Source organism: Oryzias latipes, chromosome 5, assembly GCF_002234675.1.
Source record: "Oryzias latipes chromosome 5, ASM223467v1".
In the NCBI taxonomy this organism is placed as follows: Eukaryota; Metazoa; Chordata; class Actinopteri; order Beloniformes; family Adrianichthyidae; genus Oryzias; species Oryzias latipes.
In genome coordinates, this window is record NC_019863.2 from 27608024 (window position 1) to 27624861 (window position 16838).

Sequence of the window (16838 nt, forward strand, 5' to 3'; positions counted from 1 at the left end):
ACAGTCATGTATAACTCCTCCTCCCTCCCTTTGTGATGTGGTTTTGTTCCTGCTTGCACCTTTTGGTCGCATGTGCTGTCGTGTCAGACAAAAAGAGTCCGACTGGACTGCTTCTGTTTTTGCTGCAGGGCCAAAGGCTTCCAGCACCAGAGGATGACCAACGGAGCAATGAACGTCGAGATCGGCAATCCCGCCTACAAGATCTACGAGGGCGAACCAGACGACGACGCTGGGGAGTTGCTCGATGCTGACTTTACTCTGGACCCGGATAAGGTAGAAACAAATATTAAGCACATATATTTCCAATTACTGCTCCACTTTTTACTAATCTTTGTTTTTTTTTCACATTCTTAGCCCACCAACTTTACAAACCCAGTGTATGCTACCCTATACATGGGAGCTCACAACAGTCGCAACTCGCTGGCCAGCACAGATGAGAAGAAGGAGCTGCTGTCACGAGGAGACGAGGAGCGGCTTGTTGACCCGCTCGCTTAAAAACAAACCAGAATATTTTGTTTTCAAACCCACCCTTCTTTCTGCCTTTTGAAGAAAAACAAAACAATTAAAAAAAATCAATAAAAAGTGTGAAAGAAAAAAGTGTGAACACTGTATAAAATGTACAAAAATGAAGGACTACTTTTGTATGTGATTGCAGTATTATAATTTAGTTCTTTAGAAGATTCCTCTGGTCAAAATGAATAGCATTTTCTATGAGAGATTTTTCATTTACAGTCTGTCCCTTCCCCTTTACCTAAATAGCCACTACCTCTGTACAAAATGACATGGAAGCAAGTAGATCAGAAGAAAAGATGCTTAGGTTTGGAGCGATTCGTTTTCTTTTTTATTATTTTTGTATGAATTGTATAGAAAAGAAAAAGAAAAATCTGTTCCATTTCACCAGTGCCAACTGTTTGTTATTTGTGTTGACTTTGAGTGGGAAAGGCAAAACTCAAAGCTTTTTAAGTCGGTACCTTTGTCCTGCTGGGTTTCCCCAGTAAGATTGTGTGAGACACGTTCGTGATCGTCTTTATGTATAGCACACATGTAAAATGTCAATACCAGATGGAAACCAGAGCATTTTCTCAGAGAACAATCTCCATGAAGCGATTGTCTTGTCTTCCTTGCACAGAATGTCACATTTGACTGTGTGGTTTGAACTTTTTTATCTAAAGATGTGGCAAAATTACGTTTGTGAAAGGACAGCAGCTGGAGATGGAAGAGGTTGGTTATGGATAAAGCATTCCATGGATGGAAATTTAGGGTATGAAGAAAAGAGTTGCAATGGCCAAAGCTGCAAGACTTTAATGATGGTGTCTTCTCTTTCTGAGGGAAAGGAGGACAAAAAAATAAAATAAAAGAGGACAACGTTTAGTTATGTCTTATACTTCTCCAGTCATGTACAGACCAGATAACATCCATCTGGTTTTGTGAATAGTTTTATCTTTCTGCCTTTAACGAGTGGAAGTCTGTACGTTCACAGTTTTGTAACAACTCAGTCATTAAAGTGCATTATTTTCATTCCGTCCTCAGCAGGTCTCTGCTCCTTTTGAGCTCCTCTCTTTATTCTCCGTGGCCTGCTGCTGCTGCTACCATTCCGGTCGCACCGACACTTCCTCACGCTCAGCCTCAGTCCCAAAATGCTGCTTCTGTCCGAAATGTCTCAGCCGTTTTATTGCATGTTTGTACCACGACTGTGTAACGATGCCTTTTTATTTGCTTACCAGTCCAGTGTTATTTTACACTGTTGTCTGTGTTTCATCTTTAATTTAGAGAGAAGTACAATCACTTTACCTAAAGCAGTTTTTGCTGAATCCTACATGCATTTTTCAGATTTTTGTCTTTTGTTAGTCGATTTATTTTTTATGAAAAATTGACACAGCTTTTCTAGTACACGATGCATGGAGGTCAGGCTTTCTGGAAAGAGAATACTGTTAAATTTTTGCTGGAGTACTTTACAAACTAAGTCACAGATGTTGTTATAAATAAAAAATTTAAATTGTACAGAATACAATCAGCCGTGTTTTGTTTGTGAAAGTGAAACATTACACTGAGTCATGTTGTTTGACTTCATAATTTATTAGGCAAACATCCCACCAGATCACTGAAGGTTTATCTTCATTTACAGATCTTCTTCTTGATACACTTTTACAATCACATTAAAGGAAAGATAAACCAATCAGCCATGTTTATTCCATTAAGGTTGTCCCTGCTAATTTATTCACCATTTGCGCCGTAAAGTAAACAAAAGTTATCTTAGAAATCCTTAAATCACAAAAAAAGTTTGTTTTTAAAATGTAATTCATTTTGTTCATTTCAAATCTTTATTGTATTTTGCTCTGATTTAGTGATGACATCTTCTCCTGGCGTCACATTTACTCGATACCTTTGGCCTTTAGCTCCTCCCTCACTCTGCTCAGGTAGGTTGGGTCAGGATATCCATAACTGTAGAAGAGCAGTTTCAAGATGAACATGTAAAACCCTTAAGGAGAACTAACAGTGAAACTAAACAGTAGAATTGAGGAACTTTACCTGTCTGGTCCTCCATACAAGCTTGTTTTATGATGAATGTCATTCCAGGTCACCTGGTTTTCATAGCCAGTAGTTCTTGAAGCCCCGATGGTGAAGATCAGCTTCTGATCAAACGCCTTCTTCAAAAGTTTCAGCACTTCGTTACCCTCTTTGTTGTCTGGAAGATATGCCATTCTAGTTGTACCAGTATACCAGTGTCCAGGTTTGGGATGCTTCTCCTATCAAGAGAAATGTAAGATATTTTAACTGAGAGCAGTGACAAAGGCAGCTATGGAAAAGCCCTTTTAGAGAAAAACGTACCGTCTGTGTTCCATTTGGAATAGAGTAGGTGATGGTAATGATTCCACAGTTTGAGAAACCAGGAACTTGACCAGAACTCCTAGTCCACGTCATTCTTCCATCTGGCTGATCTCCCTGTATGATGCCAAAGACTTTTCTGCAGACAGGACAGATGGGTCCATTGCTCTCCTTTGCTTGCTGCAGGCATAGGTTGCAAAATTCATGTTTGCAGTTCAGACTTTTCTTATCCGTGAACGGAGACAAACAGATCGGACAGTTTTCCTCTGTGCTGTCTCCTCCTGTGGCCCCTCCTTCAGGGACAGGTCTCTTTTCTGACTCATCTTCATGCATCGTTGTCGAGTCCCTGAAACCAGAGGCTCCTTGAAGCTGCGTTAAGTTCAGAGGTGATGTGATACTTTTCTGGTACAGACGAAGGAGAGCTCTGACAGCATTATTGTCCATGAAGGGGTTTCCTTCAGGACCCTTATAAGAGGCTTTCACCTGAACTTTACTTCCATCCCTCCTGACCTCTTGAAAGTCCACATCAAACTTTTCTTTGATCTTTGTTATTTTACCATCCACATCTAATGCCTTCCAGGTCTTCTCCTCCATCTTCATCCCTGCATCAGCCAGAGGATCTTTGATGGTCATCTTCAGGGGGGGGTCGTCATGCAGCAGATAAGGTTTTTCACCAGGGCCATTTCTTTCTAGGACACTCTTTAACTGTGCGCTGTCTGGTCCACGTACAGTTATTTCTTTAGGAGTCAAAGTGAGCAGAACTTTTTTCTCGTTTTTCTGGATGAGTTTGAACGCCTCACTGCACTGCTCTGGTCTTACATTCTGGACAGGAATGACTGACTCTCTGGATTCATTAAAGTGATTTTGGACGAGGTTTGTGAATTCAGAGAGAGCATTCTGTTGACTTCCATCTTTTTGTTTGGCTTTAAATGTCACGTTTAAATTTACTTCCATTTCACATCCATTCTCTTTTTCTATGCGCTTGATTTCCTCCTTATAGACTTGGCTCAGATACCAGAAGAAACCCACTGGGACAGGAACAGCCTCTTCCTGATTCTGCCTTATTCCTTTGCCCTAAAAAACATTTATTTTACTTTATTTAAATAAAAACTACATTATGCTAGTGTGTGTAATATTTCAGAACATACATCAGATGTAGATGAAGTAGGAGTCAGGAAAGTTTCATCTGCTTGAGGTTTCAGCTTTGATGATCCCAGAACGACTGACTCTACAGTGACTGTTGTACCATCTAGAATCAGATTTTCACCAGATAATATCTGTAGAATCTCCAAAGCTTAAAAAGAAAAAGAAAATTTGATGTTACAAAAAAGAAAAGTTGCAAAACATTTATTTTATCATTATATTTAAAAATAAAATGAAGATTTAAACAATCACCTGGGCTGTACCTAAAATAATTATAACATAAAGAGGCATACTGCACCTGGAGAAGGTTTAACGTTTATCAGAGCATTCTTTTCTTCAAGGATCTTGACAACTGAACAGCTTAAGCCTGTTTTTCTTTCGTTGAACCAAGATTGTAGAGATTTTTGTAGCAATGTTTGCTGTTTTTTGGTATGTTTGGACCACTTTAATACAAGAGTTATTAGTACTTCATCTTTTTCTTTTTTATCCTAGAAAACATGCGACCAGAAAAATGATGGTCAAATCAGATAACTTACACAAATTTTTACTTAAAATTTTTTTTACTGTTAATGTTATTTTTTTTGTCCCTCAAACCTTTTATTGCTCTTAAAGTTTTAACTCAATAGAGACTAAACTAAAATCAAAGTTCTAACTCTAACTCAGCAGTTTTTTCATGCATCACTAGATGTTACCGTTTTATTCATGACATTTAAAATCAAATCCTAACCACGGATAACATTGTTCTGGCACAAAATAATCACAGTTAAAACTTAAACAGCAATTTGTCTCAAACTCACCGAGACTTCAGCTTTAGACACAGAAACTGCTGCACTGTCATCTGCTTTAGATTCTTCATCATGTCTGTTTTTCACCTTATTTTCATCTAAATAAGACCAAAAACAACTTAATCAACAGTCATTTAAAGTCCAACATGTTACTTGAAAAAAATTGATAGATGAACAGAAAAAAACAGTGTGACAAAAAATTATGTTCTTAAACGGATCACACATTTGTGCCTTTAAAAAAAGAAACAAGTTAAATGAAAACTTCAAGTCAATATTTGTGTCCAATCACTGTTAACTAGTTAGTCAAAGAGGGTTTCCAGACTGTCGTGGATCTCTTACGTTTGCTGAAATCTAAAGATGCTGCAGCTCCACGCTTAACTTTATCGCTCTGACTGGTTTGAACAGAAGTGTTGCTTTTTGATGAGACCTGAAAAAACACATGAATGTCTCATTTATGCAAAAACAAAGCAGATTATTTGCACAGATAACTGTCTAATTTGTGTTATGAGGAGAAAAATCCTGGTCTACGATAGTCTGTTTAAAGTTCAAGTCACTATTACACCACTATTGGATGATGTGTGCTTTACATTTATACAGTCATTTTAAAAAGGATCATATCCAGGTTCTCACAGTGTGTTTGTCATGAACATCTCCATCTTTGGAATTCTTGTTTTCATCTCTAGAACTTTGTTCTGGGATGGAATCTTGATCACTCTGACTGTTCATCTGTCCTTTGTCCTGAAAAGAATTAAAAATCATTTTACATGTTTGCATTAATACTACTAAATGCCATAAAATAACCACAGTGAAAATATACCAGCAGTATTTTGTCTTTAACTCACCAAGCGTTCAGCCTCAGACAGAGAACCTGCTGGATTGCTGTCTGCTTTATGTTTTTCGCTGTTTTTCTGCATTTTTTCAGCACTCCCTTCAAAAAGGATGAAAAGATTTTAGACATCAGTCATTAATAATACGACAACATGTTTCTTGTTAAATTCTAATAATTGTAAAGCCACATCACAAAATACATGGTGACAGTAATCAATTATATTCTTTACTGGATCAAACTTTTCTTTCCTTTTTTAAATACTCCAAGTTAAACCAAAGCTTTAAGTCAATATTTGTGTTAAAATAACATTCAATCATGAATAAAGTAAATTTCAGAAGATTTCCAGACTGTCTTGGACCTCTTACCTTCCTGGATATCTGAAGATGTTGCATCTTTGTGACCAACTTTATCTCTCTGACTGGTTGGAACAGAAGTGTTGCTTCTTGATGAGAGCTGAAAAAACACCAGAATGTGTCATTTATGCAAAAACAAACCAGATTATTTGCACAAAAACTAACTTTCTACAGACATTTGTGTGATGAAAAGATACACCTTTAAAATGTGGTGGTCTCTAGTGACATTTAAAATTAAATCCTAACCCCGGATAACATTGGCCACTTCAGAATAGTCCAACGCTTTTCTCTTAGCCATTCTTGGGGTTTTTTGGATGGTTGTCCTGTTGGAAGACCCATGACCTGCGACTGAGACCAAGCTTTCTGACACTAGGCAGCACATTTCAATCCAGAATGCCTTGATGATCTTGAGATTTCATTTTACCTTCACAACTTCAAGACACCCTGTGCCAGATGCAGCAAAGCAGCCCCAAACCAGAACTGAGCCTCCTCCATGTTTCACAGTAGGGACAGTGTTCTTTTGGTTGGATGCTTCATTTTTGAGTCTATGAACATAGAGCTGATGTGCCTTACCAAAAAGCTCCAGTTTTGTCTCATCTGTCCAAAGGACATTTTCCCAGAAGCTTTGTGGCTCGTCAACATGCATTTTTGCAAATTCCAGTCTGGCTTTTTTATGATTTCCTTTCAACAGTGGTGTCCTCCTTGGTCGTCTCCCATGAAGTCCACACTGGCTCAAACGATCTGACACTGATGTACCTTGATCTAGGAGTTCACCTTTAATGTCTTTGGAGCTTGTTCTGGGCTCTTTGGAAACAGTTCCAACTATCCGTCTCCTCAATTTGTCATCAATTTTCCTCTTCCGGCCACGTCCAGGGAGGTTGGCTACTTAAACTTCTGAATAATATGTGCCACTGTGGTCACAGGAACTTCAAGCTGCTTTGAGATGGTCTTATAGCCTTTACCTTTATGATGCTTGTCTATAATTTTGTTTCTAATGTCCTGTGTGTGGTACACACCTTTTCACCAAACAGCAACGTGACTATTTGTCTCCCTTTAAATAGGCAGACTGACTGATTCTGGGTTTGAAAACAGCTGTGATGGCAATTAAAGGACATACCTGAGTTCATCATGACCCCCTGGGCAATAAGTCTTTTATGGAGGTATCATCATTTTTGGCCAGCCCTATTTCATTAGTTTGTTTTCTTTAAATAATTCTGTTAATCAACAACTCAAAGGTAATGGCTGATTTTGATTATTCAATTTTCAATTTTTTTTACTTTATTGTACTTTTGAACATTTCAAGTCATTTCAGTGAGCATTGTGGACTTTCTTTCTTTAACTGAGGGGTACCAACAATTTTGTCCACCACTGTATTTGTGTGATGAGGAGAAATATCCTCAAATATGATGGTCTGTTTAAAGTCCAAGTCACTATTACACCACTATTTGATGATGTGTGCTGTACATTTATACAGTCATTTTAAAAAGGATCATATCCAGGTTCTCACAGTGTGTTTGTCATGAACATCTCCATCTTTGGAATTATTTTTTCCATCTCTAGAACTTTGTTCTGGGATGTAATCTTTATCACTCTGACTGTTCATCTGTCCTTTGTCCTGAAAAGAATTAAAAATCATTTTACATGTTTGCATTAATACTACTAAATGCCATAAAATAACCACAGTGAAAATATACCAGCAGTATTTTGTCTTTAACTCACCAAGCGTTCAGCCTCAGACAGAGAACCTGCTGGATTGCTGTCTGCTTTATGTTTTTCGCTGTTTTTCTGCATTTTTTCAGCACTCACTTCAAAAAGGATGAAAAGATTTTAGACATCAGTCATTATTAATACAACAACATGTTTCTTGTTAAATTCTAATAATTTTAAAGCCACATCACAAAATACATGGTGACAGTAATAAATGATATTCTTTACTGGATCAAACTTTTCTTTCCTTTTAAGAAACTCCAAGATAAACCGAGGCTTTAGGTCAATATTTGTGTTAAAATAACATTCAATCATGAAATAAAGTAAATTTCAGAAGATTTCCAGACTGTCGTGGACTTCTTACCTTCCTGGATATCTGAAGATGTTGCATCTTTGTGACCAACTTTATTTCTCTGACTGGTTGGAACAGAAGTGTTGCTTTTTGATGAGAGCTGAAAAAACACCAGAATGTCCATTTATGCAAAAACAAACCAGATTATTTGCACAGATAACTTATTCTACAGACATTTGTGTGATGAAAAGATACACCTTTAAAATGTGGTGGTCTGTAGTGACATTTATAATTAAATCCTAACCCCGGATAACATTGTTCTGGCACAAAATAATCACAGTTCAAACTTAACAGCAATTTGTCTCAAACTCACCGAGAGTTCAGCTTCGGACACAGAAACTGCTGCACTGTCATCTGCTTTAGATTCTTCATCATGTCTGGTTTTCACCTTTTTTTCATCTAAATAAGACCAAAAACAACTTAATCAACAGTCATTTAAAGTCCAACATGTTACTTGAAAGAAATTGATGGATGAACAGAAAAAAACAGTGTGACAAAAAATGATGTTCATAAACGGATCACACATTTGTGCCTTTAAAAAAAGAAACAAGTTAAATGAAAACTTCAAGTCAATATTTGTGTCCAATCACTGTTAACTAGTTAGTCAAAGAGGGTTTCCACACTGTCGTGGATCTCTTACGTTTGCTGAAATCTAAAGATGCTGCAGCTCCACGCTTAACTTTATCGCTCTGACTGGTTTGAACAGAAGTGTTGCTTTTTGATGAGACCTGAAAAAACACATGAATGTCTCATTTATGCAAAAACAAAGCAGATTATTTGCACAGATAACTAACCTTCTACAAATATTTGTGTGATGAGGAGAAAATATCCTCAAATATGATAGTCTATTTAAAGTCCAAATCACTAATACACCACTATGTGTTCTGTACATTTATACAGTCATTTTAAAAAGGATCATATCCAGGTTCTCACAGTGTGTTTGTCCTGAACATCTCCATCTTTGGAATTATTTTTTCCATCTCTAGAACTTTGTTCTGGGATGTAATCTTTATCACTCTGACTGTTCATCTGTCCTTTGTCCTGAAAAGAATTAAAAATCATTTTACATGTTTGCATTAATACTACTAAATGCCATAAAATAACCACAGTGAAAATATACCAGCAGTATTTTGTCTTTAACTCACCAAGCGTTCAGCCTCAGACAGAGAACCTGCTGGATTGCTGTCTGCTTTATGTTTTTCGCTGTTTTTCTGCATTTTTTCAGCACTCCCTTCAAAAAGGATGAAAAGATTTTAGACATCAGTCATTAATAATACGACAACATGTTTCTTGTTAAATTCTAATAATTGTAAAGCCACATCACAAAATACATGGTGACAGTAATCAATTATATTCTTTACTGGATCAAACTTTTCTTTCCTTTTTTAAATACTCCAAGTTAAACCAAAGCTTTAAGTCAATATTTGTGTTAAAATAACATTCAATCATGAATAAAGTAAATTTCAGAAGATTTCCAGACTGTCTTGGACCTCTTACCTTCCTGGATATCTGAAGATGTTGCATCTTTGTGACCAACTTTATCTCTCTGACTGGTTGGAACAGAAGTGTTGCTTCTTGATGAGAGCTGAAAAAACACCAGAATGTGTCATTTATGCAAAAACAAACCAGATTATTTGCACAAAAACTAACTTTCTACAGACATTTGTGTGATGAAAAGATACACCTTTAAAATGTGGTGGTCTCTAGTGACATTTAAAATTAAATCCTAACCCCGGATAACATTGGCCACTTCAGAATAGTCCAACGCTTTTCTCTTAGCCATTCTTGGGGTTTTTTGGATGGTTGTCCTGTTGGAAGACCCATGACCTGCGACTGAGACCAAGCTTTCTGACACTAGGCAGCACATTTCAATCCAGAATGCCTTGATGATCTTGAGATTTCATTTTACCTTCACAACTTCAAGACACCCTGTGCCAGATGCAGCAAAGCAGCCCCAAACCAGAACTGAGCCTCCTCCATGTTTCACAGTAGGGACAGTGTTCTTTTGGTTGGATGCTTCATTTTTGAGTCTATGAACATAGAGCTGATGTGCCTTACCAAAAAGCTCCAGTTTTGTCTCATCTGTCCAAAGGACATTTTCCCAGAAGCTTTGTGGCTCGTCAACATGCATTTTTGCAAATTCCAGTCTGGCTTTTTTATGATTTCCTTTCAACAGTGGTGTCCTCCTTGGTCGTCTCCCATGAAGTCCACACTGGCTCAAACGATCTGACACTGATGTACCTTGATCTAGGAGTTCACCTTTATTGTCTTTGGAGGTTGTTCTGGGCTCTTTGGAAACAGTTCCAACTATCCGTCTCCTCAATTTGTCATCAATTTTCCTCTTCCGGCCACGTCCAGGGAGGTTGGCTACTTAAACTTCTGAATAATATGTGCCACTGTGGTCACAGGAACTTCAAGCTGCTTTGAGATGGTCTTATAGCCTTTACCTTTATGATGCTTGTCTATAATTTTGTTTCTAATGTCCTGTGTGTGGTACACACCTTTTCACCAAACAGCAACGTGACTATTTGTCTCCCTTTAAATAGGCAGACTGACTGATTCTGGGTTTGAAAACAGCTGTGATGGCAATTAAAGGACATACCTGAGTTCATCATGACCCCCTGGGCAATAAGTCTTTTATGGAGGTATCATCATTTTTGGCCAGCCCTATTTCATTAGTTTGTTTTCTTTAAATAATTCTGTTAATCAACAACTCAAAGGTAATGGCTGATTTTGATTATTCAATTTTCAATTTTTTTTACTTTATTGTACTTTTGAACATTTCAAGTCATTTCAGTGAGCATTGTGGACTTTCTTTCTTTAACTGAGGGGTACCAACAATTTTGTCCACCACTGTATTTGTGTGATGAGGAGAAATATCCTCAAATATGATGGTCTGTTTAAAGTCCAAGTCACTATTACACCACTATTTGATGATGTGTGCTGTACATTTATACAGTCATTTTAAAAAGGATCATATCCAGGTTCTCACAGTGTGTTTGTCATGAACATCTCCATCTTTGGAATTATTTTTTCCATCTCTAGAACTTTGTTCTGGGATGTAATCTTTATCACTCTGACTGTTCATCTGTCCTTTGTCCTGAAAAGAATTAAAAATCATTTTACATGTTTGCATTAATACTACTAAATGCCATAAAATAACCACAGTGAAAATATACCAGCAGTATTTTGTCTTTAACTCACCAAGCGTTCAGCCTCAGACAGAGAACCTGCTGGATTGCTGTCTGCTTTATGTTTTTCGCTGTTTTTCTGCATTTTTTCAGCACTCACTTCAAAAAGGATGAAAAGATTTTAGACATCAGTCATTAATAATACAACAACATGTTTCTTGTTAAATTCTAATAATTTTAAAGCCACATCACAAAATACATGGTGACAGTAATAAATGATATTCTTTACTGGATCAAACTTTTCTTTCCTTTTAAGAAACTCCAAGATAAACCGAGGCTTTAGGTCAATATTTGTGTTAAAATAACATTCAATCATGAAATAAAGTAAATTTCAGAAGATTTCCAGACTGTCGTGGACTTCTTACCTTCCTGGATATCTGAAGATGTTGCATCTTTGTGACCAACTTTATTTCTCTGACTGGTTGGAACAGAAGTGTTGCTTTTTGATGAGAGCTGAAAAAACACCAGAATGTCCATTTATGCAAAAACAAACCAGATTATTTGCACAGATAACTTATTCTACAGACATTTGTGTGATGAAAAGATACACCTTTAAAATGTGGTGGTCTGTAGTGACATTTATAATTAAATCCTAACCCCGGATAACATTGTTCTGGCACAAAATAATCACAGTTCAAACTTAACAGCAATTTGTCTCAAACTCACCGAGAGTTCAGCTTCGGACACAGAAACTGCTGCACTGTATTCTGCTTTAGATTCTTCATCATGTCTGGTTTTCACCTTTTTTTCATCTAAATAAGACCAAAAACAACTTAATCAACAGTCATTTAAAGTCCAACATGTTACTTGAAAGAAATTGATGGATGAACAGAAAAAAACAGTGTGACAAAAAATTATGTTCTTAAACGGATCACACATTTGTGCCTTTAAAAAAAGAAACAAGTTAAATGAAAACTTCAAGTCAATATTTGTGTCCAATCACTGTTAACTAGTTAGTCAAAGAGGGTTTCCAGACTGTCGTGGATCTCTTACGTTTGCTGAAATCTAAAGATGCTGCAGCTCCACGCTTAACTTTATCGCTCTGACTGGTTTGAACAGAAGTGTTGCTTTTTGATGAGACCTGAAAAAACACATGAATGTCTCATTTATGCAAAAACAAAGCAGATTATTTGCACAGATAACTAACCTTCTACAAATATTTGTGTGATGAGGAGAAAATATCCTCAAATATGATAGTCTATTTAAAGTCCAAATCACTAATACACCACTATGTGTTCTGTACATTTATACAGTCATTTTAAAAAGGATCATATCCAGGTTCTCACAGTGTGTTTGTCATGAACATCTCCATCTTTGGAATTATTTTTTCCATCTCTAGAACTTTGTTCTGGGATGTAATCTTTATCACTCTGACTGTTCATCTGTCCTTTGTCCTGAAAAGAATTAAAAATCATTTTACATGTTTGCATTAATACTACTAAATGCCATAAAATAACCACAGTGAAAATATACCAGCAGTATTTTGTCTTTAACTCACCAAGCGTTCAGCCTCAGACAGAGAACCTGCTGGATTGCTGTCTGCTTTATGTTTTTCGCTGTTTTTCTGCATTTTTTCAGCACTCCCTTCAAAAAGGATGAAAAGATTTTAGACATCAGTCATTAATAATACGACAACATGTTTCTTGTTAAATTCTAATAATTGTAAAGCCACATCACAAAATACATGGTGACAGTAATCAATTATATTCTTTACTGGATCAAACTTTTCTTTCCTTTTTAAAAAACACCAAGTTAAACGAAAGCTTTAAGTCAATATTTGTGTTAAGATAACATTCAATCATGAATAAAGTAAATTTCAGAAGATTTCCAGACTGTCTTGGACCTCTTACCTTCCTGGATATCTGAAGATGTTGCATCTTTGTGATCAACTTTATTTCTCTGACTGGTTGGAACAGAAGTGTTGCTTCTTGATGAGAGCTGAAAAAATACCAGAATGTCTCATTTATGCAAAAACAAACCAGATTATTTGCACAGACAACTAACCTTCTACAAATATTTGTGTGATGAGAAGAAATATCCTCAAATATGATAGTCTATTTAAAGTCCAAGTCACTAATACACCACTATGTGTGCTGTAGATTTATACAGTCATTTTAAAAAGGATCATATCAAGGTTCTCACAGTGTGTTTGTCATGAACATTTCCATCTTTGAGATTCTTCTTTTCATCTCTAGAACTTTGTTCTGGGATGGAATCTTGATCACTCTGACTGTTCCTCTGTCTTATTTTCTGCAATAAAATTAAAACTCATTGTACTTTATTAATTTCAGTACTACTGAATGCTAGAGCATTTGGATATTTCATAACATACATCAGATGTCGATGGAGTATAAGACATTGAAGCTTCATCTGTTGTCTGAGTGTCCAGCTTTGGTGAGTCCAGAACGACTGACTCTACAGTGACTGTTTTAAAGTTTTTAAGATTCAGTTCTTTACCAGATAATTTCTGAACAAGGTTTGCAACTTAAAAGGAAAAGGAAGAAATGTTTATGTTAAAAACAGAAGAAAAAGAAGAGCCTCAAAATAGTTTATACTATTATTTTTTTGAAAGATTAAATAAATGACTTGGCTTCAAGCTAAAAATTAGTATTTAAAAAAATGTATACCACACCTGCATAGGGTTCAGTCTTTATTACAGCGTTGTTGTCGTCCAGGATCTCGACGACTGAAATCTTTAACCTTTTACATTCTTTTTTTGACCAACTTTTAAGAGATTTCTCGAGATTTTTTGGGTCTTTTTTTGCTGAGTCAGACCACTTTAACACCAGAATAAGTTTTCCACATTTTTCCTAGAAAACATTTAGTAAATAAATCATAGTCGAAATAGATTTGTTACTGATCAACCCATTTTATAATATGTTATAAACGTTAAATATTTTATAAGTCATGACTAATGTCAAAACTGGAACTAGTTTAGGTCTCAGGAAGCAGTTTTTCCGTGCGTCGCTAGATGTCGCTGTTTCATCCATGTAACAGATAAAAACCCACAACAACGAGGAAGAGCGTTTAAAAATTAAAATCCTAAACACAGATAACATTTTCATGGCAAACATTACATCACTTTGAAAATATAGCAGCAGTAAATAAGTCTAACTCACCGTGACTTCATCATTAGACAGAGAACCTGCTGGATTATCATCTGCTTTAGGTTTTTCTCTGCTTGTCGCCATTTTTTCTCTTCTTCCATCAAAATTAATAAGACAAAAATATTTTAAACAACAGTCATTTCATTTAAAGTCAAACGTGATGCTTCTTGAAATATATGAATCATTCTAGAGCTACATAGCAAAAGTAAGCGTGGGAGAAGTAAATATTACTCTTTACTGGAACAAACTTTAAAAAACAACACAAAAAAACGAGGTAAACCAAAGCTTTACTTCAGTTCAATATTTAAAATAAATCATTGTTCGCCGGTGAACAAAGTAAATCTAAGAGGATTTCCAGGCCGTCGTGAACCTCTTACCTTTCCTCGTAAGTGAAAGTGAAAGTTGTTTCTATTGTGAACTTTGACTCTAACACGTCTGCGCGGAAGAGCTGCTGTTAAATAAATGCTGAGGAAAACTTCTGAATGTTTTGTGTAACAAAAACAAACCAGAAAAAAATGAACACAGGAACAAAAACACTGTGACAGCTGCAGCATTAAGAGCTGGAGACATTGATGAGACAGAAGACATGTTCCACAGAGGACTGGTCTCCTTAAAGTCCACGTGACTGTTCAGGAAAATAACATTATTCGGAATATTTTGGGTTTTTTGTTTGAAATAGACAAAAGTAAAGAAAACAAAAAGTGAGCTATGATGGTTACTTCCTTAATTACCAAAAGAAATAATGAATGAATGAAAATGATAATTTTTCAATGAGACCCTACTTGACTTGAAATATTCTTTTTTTATTCATAATATTGTTGTTGTATAATTTCCACTAATTTGAGCACTACATAAAAATGTGTGCTCTCACAGTAACTGCAGGGGCAGAAGAATGGAATGACGTTCTACGAACTGGTTTAATAACAGCTTTTTATGCAATTGTGGTCATGGTAAAATGATATTTTTACAGATTTAGACCACTAACAGGAAGTGGTTGTTGTTTGGAAAAGAAAAAACAAAAGACTGCAAAAAAATAAAAATAATCAAAAGACCAGATTATTTGTCCATCAGTCATGGCTGAAAAAAAGTGTTAAAATACTTAAAGATAATATTATTCATACAAAGATAAGAAAGAGCTTTAGGTAATAATTAAGAAAACTTTGCTCAAAGGCACAATAAAGGAAAAGTCCAAGCTCATCAGTTTATGCTTCAACAGCTGCTGGGAGATTTTCTTTATTCAGATGAACTGTGTGAGAAAATGCCACCCAGAAAGAAAGAAAAATACACAAATATGTTTACGATACAAGAAGAATGATGTTCCGACAATTCACAGACCCAGTCACTAGAGCTTATTTTTAAAACTGAACCGTTTTTTAAGCTTATCCCTACTGCTAAGAAGCTTTTACTGCTATTAATCAGACATTTCATAACATAATTATGACAAATATGCATGCAAGACTATTTTCCCTAAAGCAAAGTTAAACACAAACACACCGTTTAGCCCCTGAGAAGTTTTTCACAACACAAAAATATCATTTGTATGTCAAAGTTATGACTGTAAAGTGTTGTGTTTATCTGATCTAGATTATTCAAATCATTAATCATTCACCAGCTCCAGTTCTACTTTAGTACAATAAAGTAAAGTTGTTTCTTTAAAATGTGTGTTTGTGATCTGTGTCACAAAAACACAAATCAAACAGGTGCTTGCACACAAAAACAGAATCACATGAGAAAAAAACATTCAGCAATGCTGCATATTCTGTTTCACAACACAGGAATCTATAGATATTCGTGCACAAGTCTTCCCCCTGAAGGAAAAAATAACTTTCTGTGCTTGGAGAAAAGATTTGGAACAAATTTTGCTCCAAATGTTTCTCAATAGAAGGTTTTACCTCTGGAGTGAATCAGGGAGGTAATCCAAAAAGCAGGTCATGTGAGTTACCATATTAAGTTTGAGGCTAAGGAAGCGGATAACCTCTGCTTTCGGTTTCAAAATGGAGGTATGTTTCAGGGTACGCTTAGTTGCCATAGCAACTCATGCTCTGAACATAACCTGGGGGGTATTCCAGAAAGCAGGTTATACTAGCTCCAACGGTAAATTTGAGGCTAAGGAAGTTGATAACCTCAGCTTTCAGTTCCAGAAATGGAGGTATTTTTCAGGGTATGTCAAGTTGCCGTGGCAACTCATGCTCTGAACATAACCTGGTCTGGAGCAGGTTTAGTTGAAGGTTAGTTTGTTTTCAGAGAGGTGAAGCAGCATGGCGTGTCCATTTAAAGATGATTTAGTGGATGAAGAAGCTCAGATAATACTTTTTCCACCGTGAGAGGGTGATAAGACCACATATGGATGTTGGAAAGATAAACTTTTCACTTGGATCTAACTTAATTATTTGCTTCAGGTAAGATAAATCTTTTTTTTTTTAAGTCAGCTTAAAAATAAAGAGTAGTTTTCAGACGATTATTTTCCTTTCATTCAAATGAATTCAATTAAGTAGGTGTAACTTTGGTGCTGCTGTTAGAGCGGCACCGCAAGGGATTCTGGGAT

General features: G+C 36.2%; 2 protein-coding genes across 14 annotated transcripts in view; one reads left to right on the forward strand and one right to left on the reverse strand.

Moving 5' to 3' along the window:
• The window catches only part of LOC101174586 (low-density lipoprotein receptor-related protein 1), a 118190-nt gene extending 116184 nt beyond the window's left edge, over positions 1 to 2006 (forward strand). For all 7 annotated transcript variants that reach the window (XM_020703484.2, XM_020703487.2, XM_020703488.2 and 4 more), the window contains 2 exons: positions 129 to 273; positions 355 to 2006. In XM_020703484.2, the coding sequence (XP_020559143.2) occupies positions 129 to 273; positions 355 to 495 (286 nt within the window). In that variant the 3' untranslated portion in view covers positions 496 to 2006. The remainder of the gene's footprint in view (positions 1 to 128; positions 274 to 354) is intronic.
• A 54-nt stretch (positions 2007 to 2060) lies between these two features.
• LOC101164799 (nuclear speckle splicing regulatory protein 1) lies at positions 2061 to 14763 on the reverse strand. 7 transcript variants are annotated; one of them, XM_023955210.1, is made up of 31 exons: positions 14671 to 14748; positions 14306 to 14387; positions 13819 to 13996; positions 13519 to 13670; positions 13329 to 13436; positions 13037 to 13124; positions 12685 to 12770; positions 12473 to 12580; positions 12180 to 12267; positions 11853 to 11938; positions 11552 to 11639; positions 11200 to 11285; positions 10988 to 11095; positions 9493 to 9580; positions 9141 to 9226; positions 8929 to 9036; positions 8636 to 8723; positions 8309 to 8394; positions 8008 to 8095; positions 7656 to 7741; positions 7444 to 7551; positions 5949 to 6036; positions 5597 to 5682; positions 5385 to 5492; positions 5094 to 5181; positions 4767 to 4852; positions 4268 to 4457; positions 3975 to 4120; positions 2830 to 3900; positions 2530 to 2747; positions 2061 to 2442 (listed from the first exon to the last, which is right to left on the reverse strand). In XM_023955210.1, exons 2-31 carry the CDS (start codon positions 14375 to 14377, stop codon positions 2373 to 2375), a joined length of 4137 nt encoding a protein of 1378 aa, XP_023810978.1. In that variant the 5' UTR covers positions 14378 to 14387; positions 14671 to 14748; the 3' UTR covers positions 2061 to 2372. The 7 variants fall into 7 exon arrangements, with proteins under 7 accessions (XP_023810978.1, XP_020559153.2, XP_020559151.2 ...); XM_020703494.2 differs by lacking the exons at positions 13519 to 13670; positions 13819 to 13996 and having other exon boundaries at positions 14671 to 14744; XM_020703492.2 differs by lacking the exons at positions 12473 to 12580; positions 12685 to 12770; positions 13037 to 13124.
• Positions 14764 to 16838: the final 2075 nt, after the last annotated feature.